Source organism: Salmo salar, unplaced genomic scaffold, assembly GCF_905237065.1.
Source record: "Salmo salar unplaced genomic scaffold, Ssal_v3.1, whole genome shotgun sequence".
Classification (NCBI taxonomy): Eukaryota; Metazoa; Chordata; class Actinopteri; order Salmoniformes; family Salmonidae; genus Salmo; species Salmo salar.
Genome location: NW_025549725.1, coordinates 24,553 through 29,543, shown reverse-complemented (window position 1 = coordinate 29,543; position 4,991 = coordinate 24,553). Strand labels below are relative to the sequence as shown.

At 44.5% G+C, this 4,991-nt stretch overlaps 1 protein-coding gene across 1 annotated transcript; it reads left to right on the top strand.

The window, feature by feature from the left end:
- Positions 1–12: 12 nt before the first annotated feature.
- LOC106604089 (magnesium transporter protein 1) lies at positions 13–3,570 on the top strand (the record flags this gene model as incomplete). Its single annotated transcript, XM_045713484.1, is given in 7 exon segments — positions 13–25; positions 388–528; positions 615–704; positions 1,789–1,852; positions 1,955–2,029; positions 3,288–3,378; positions 3,446–3,570. Coding segments are annotated over 7 exon segments (490 nt in total), but the record flags the coding sequence as incomplete, so codon positions are not given.
- Positions 3,571–4,991: the final 1,421 nt, after the last annotated feature.

Genomic DNA, 4,991 nt, shown 5'->3' with positions numbered 1-4,991 from the left:
CTCTTCACCTTTCACTGACGTACAGGTAGGACCTCCTGACCTCTCACCTCTTCACCTCTTCAACTCTCACACTAGGTATCTGCGTAATATATAAGTCTGTTTATATGGATAGATGTGTGTGATCAGGCTGACTGTGTGTATGTCTCTCTCTCTCTGTGTGTATGTCTCTCTCTCTCTGTGTGTATGTCTCTCTCTCTCTGTGTGTATGTCTCTCTCTGTGTGTATGTCTCTCTCTGTGTGTATGTCTCTCTCTCTCTCTGTGTGTATGTCTCTCTCTCTCTCTCTCTCTCTCTCTCTCTGTGTGTATGTCTCTCTCTCTCTGTGTGTATGTCTCTCTCTGTCTGTCTGTCTGTCTGTCTCTGTCTGTCTGTCTGTCTCTCTGTGTAGATCCGTGTGATCCGTCCTCCTAACTATGCAGGTCCGTTGATGCTGGGATTCCTGCTGGCAGTGATAGGAGGACTGGCTTACCTCCGTAGAAACAACCTGGAGTTCCTCTACAACAAGAACGTCTGGGCCTTCTCTGCTCTGGTAGGAACACACTGGTTCATTACGTAGCTGAGCATCAGCGTTATGGATCAATAAGTGTTGAGTCATTGGTGTTCTGTTCTCTGTAGTGTTTCTGCCTGATCATGACTTCAGGTCAGATGTGGAACCACATTAGAGGACCTCCCTACGCCCACAAGAACCCCACTACTGGACAAGTGGTACGTCCCTCTCTCTCTAGATATCTCTCGATATCTCTAAACATACCCCCACTACTGGACAAGTGGTACGTCCCTCTCTCTATAGATATCTCTCGATATCTCTAAACATACCCCCACTACTGGACAAGTGGTACGTCCCTCTCTCTATAGATATCTCTCGATATCTCTCAACATACCCCCACTACTGGACAAGTGGTACGTCCCTCTCTCTCTCGATATCTCTCTCTCTCTCAACATACCCCCACTACTGGACAAGTGGTACGTCCCTCTCTCTCTCGATATCTCTCGATATCTCTAAACATACCCCCACTACTGGACAAGTGGTACGTCCCTCTCTCTCTCGATATCTCTAAACATACCCCCACTACTGGACAAGTGGTACGTCCCTCTCTCTATAGATATCTATCTCTCTCTCTCTCAATATCTCTCTATCTCTAAACATACCCCCACTACTGGACAAGTGGTACGTCCCTCTCTCTATAGATATCTCTCTCTCTCTCTCTCTCTCTCTCTCTCTCTCTCTCTCCTCTCTCTCTCTCTCTCTCTCTCTCTCTCTCTCTCTCTCTCTCTCTCTCTCTCTCTCTCTCTCTCTCTCTCTCTCTCTCTCTCTCTCTCTCTCTCTCTCTCTCTCTCTCTCTCTCTCTCTCTCTCTCTCTCTCTCTCTCAATATCTCTCTATCTCTCTATCTCTAAACATACCCCCACTACTGGACAAGTGGTACGTCCCTCTCTCTCTCTCTCTCTCTCTCTCTCTCTCTCTCAATATCTCTCTATCTCTAAACATACCCCCACTACTGGACAAGTGGGTCTTTATTGACATGGGAAACATATGTTAACATTGCCAAAGCAAGTGAAGTAGATAATATGAGAAGTGAAATAAACTTATACAAACAAATGAACAGTAAACATTACACTCACAGAAGCTCCAATAGAATAAAGACATTACAAATGTCATATTATGTCTCTATACAGTGGTGTAATGATGTACAGATGGGAAAATAAATATGGATTGTATTTACAATGATGTCTGTCTGTCTGTCTGTCTGTCTGTCTGTCTGTCTGTCTGTCTGTCTGTCTGGTTTCAGAGTTACATCCACGGCAGCAGTCAGGCCCAGTTTGTAGCAGAAACTCACATCGTGCTGCTCTTCAGTATCCTTTACACACCTCAGTCTAACCCCTGACCTCTCACCCTGTATGAAAGCCTCTCATTGGCTACAGCTTCTCTCTGTGACCCTTAACCTCCTGCCCCAGACTCTGCTGTTACCATGGGGATGGTGCTGTTGCACGAGGCTGCCACGTCAGATATGGACATTGCCAAAAGGAAAAGTATGAATCTCTCTCTCTGTCTCTCTCTCTCTCTGTCTCTCTCTCTCTCTGTCTCTCTCTCTCTCTGTCTCTCTCTCTCTCTCTGTCTGTCTCTCTCTCTCTCTGTCTCTCTCTCTCTCTGTCTCTCTCTCTCTCAATTCAAGGGTCTTTATTGACATGGGAAACATATGTTAACATTGCCAAAGCAAGTGAAGTAGATAATATGAGAAGTGAAATAAACGTATACAAACAAATGAACAGTAAACATTACACTCACAAAAGCTCCAAAAGAATAAAGACATTTCAAATGTCATATTATGTCTATATACAGTGGTGTAACGATGTGCAAATAGTTAAAGTACAAAAAGGAAAATAAATGAACATAAATATGGGTTGTAATTACAATGGTGTTTGTTCTTCACTGGTTGCCCTTTTCTTGTGGCAACAGGTCACACATCTTGCTGCTGTGATGGACACTGTGGTATTTCACCCAGTAGATCTGGGAGTTTATCAAAAGTGAATTTGTTTTATAATTCTTTGTGTATCTGTGTAATCTGAGGGAAATATGTGTCTCTAATATGGTCATACATTTGGCAGGAGGTTAGGAAGTGCAGCTCAGTTTCCACCTCATTTTGTTGGCAGGGTGCACATAGCCTGTCTTCTCTTGAGAGCCAGGTCTGCCTACGGCGGCCTTTCTCAATAGCAAGGCTATGCTCACTGAGTCTGTATATAGTCAACGCTTTCCTTAAGTTTGGCTCAGTCACAGTGGTCAGGTATTCTGCCACTGTGTCCTCTCTGTTTAGGGACAAATAACATTCTAGTTTGCTCTGTTTTTTTGTAAATTCTTTCCAATGTGTCAAGTAATTATCATTTTGTTTTGTCATGATGTGGTTGGGTCTAGTTGTGTTGCTGTCCTGGGGCTCTGTGGGGTCTGTTTGTGTTTGTGAACAGAGCCCCAGGACCAGCTTGCTTAGGGGTCTCTTCTCCAGGTTCATCTCTCTGTAAGTGATGGCTTTGTTATGGAAGGTTTGGGAATCGCTTCCTTTTAGGTGGTTGTAGAATTTAACGTCTCTCTCTGTCTGTCTGTCTCTGTCTCTCTCTGTCTCTCTGTCTGTCTCTCTCTCTGTCTCCTCTGTCTGTCTCTCTCTCTCTCTCTCTGTCTCCTCTGTCTCTCTCTCTGTCTGTCTCCTCTCTCTGTCTCTCTCTCTGTCTGTCTCCTCTCTCTGTCTCTCTCTCTCTCTGTCTCTCTGTCTCTCTCTCTCTCTCTCTGTCTGTCTAGTCATGTGTGTAGCAGGGATCGGTCTGGTGATGCTCTTCTTCAGTTGGCTGCTGTCCATCTTTAGAGCTAAATACCATGGATACCCTTACAGGTAATAAACACACACACACTTCTTTTTCACTCCCTGTTGTCTGACTATAACTGGTTGTGTTTTCCAGTTTCCTGTTGAGTTAGAGCTGGGAGGAAGAAGCCTGGAAGTTCCAAAGTGCCTCGGACATCTCACACGACAACAACACACGACGACAACAACACACTACAACAACAACACAACAACACAACACAACAACAACACAACACACCACAACAACACAACACACCACAACAACACAACACACCACAACAACACACCACAACAACACACCACAACACAACAACACCACAACACAACACAACACCACAACAACACAACACCACAACAACACAACACCACAACAACATACCACAACAACACACCACAACAACACACCACAACAACACACCACAACAACACAACACCACACACGACAACAACAAACGACGACAACAACACAACACCACAACAACAACACACCACACCACAACAACACAACACACGACAACAACACACGACGACAACAACACAACAACACACGACACCACAACAACACACCACAACAACACACAACACACCACCACACGACAACACACCACCACAACAACACAACACCACAACAACACACCACAACACACGACAACAACACACGACGACAACAACACAACAACACACGACACCACAACAACACACGACACCACAACAACACACGACACCACAACAACACACCACAACAACAACACACCACAACAACAACACACCACAACACACGACACCACAACAACACACGACAACAACACACGACAACAACACACGACGACAACAACACAACAACACACCACTGGCAACAACACACGACGACAACAACACACGACGACAACAACACACCACCACAACAACACACCACAACAACACACCACAACAACATACCACACAACAACACACCACAACACACCACAACAACAACACACCACCACAACAACACAACACAACAACACACCACAACAACATACCACACAACAACACACCACAACACACCACAACAACAACACACCACCACAACAACACAACACAACAACACAACACACCACACAACAACACACCACAACAACAACACACCACCACAACAACACAACACAACAACACAACACACCACACAACACACCACGACAACAACACACCACGACAACAACACACCACGACAACAACACACCACGACAACAACACACCACAACAACAACAACACACCACGACAACAACACACCACCACAACAACACACCACCACAACAACACACCACAACAACAACAACACACCACGACAACAACACACCACACCAACACAACACCACAAAACAACTGTTCATCTGGCTTTATCTCCTCTGTTACTGGAAACTACCAGGAAGACATTGTTTACAGTGACATTTACAAAAGTTCAGAATGTCTTTTTATAAATAAATAAATGAAAACATTTAAATGTAGATATCTACGTAGAGGAAATGAAGGATATGTTCTGTCTACATAGAGGAAATGGAGATATTGGTGTACAGTGTTTGTACTGGTCTATGCATCTAAAGCCCTGTATTGGTCTATGGTTCAATAGTGTTGAACTGGTCTATTGATGATCAGTACAGAC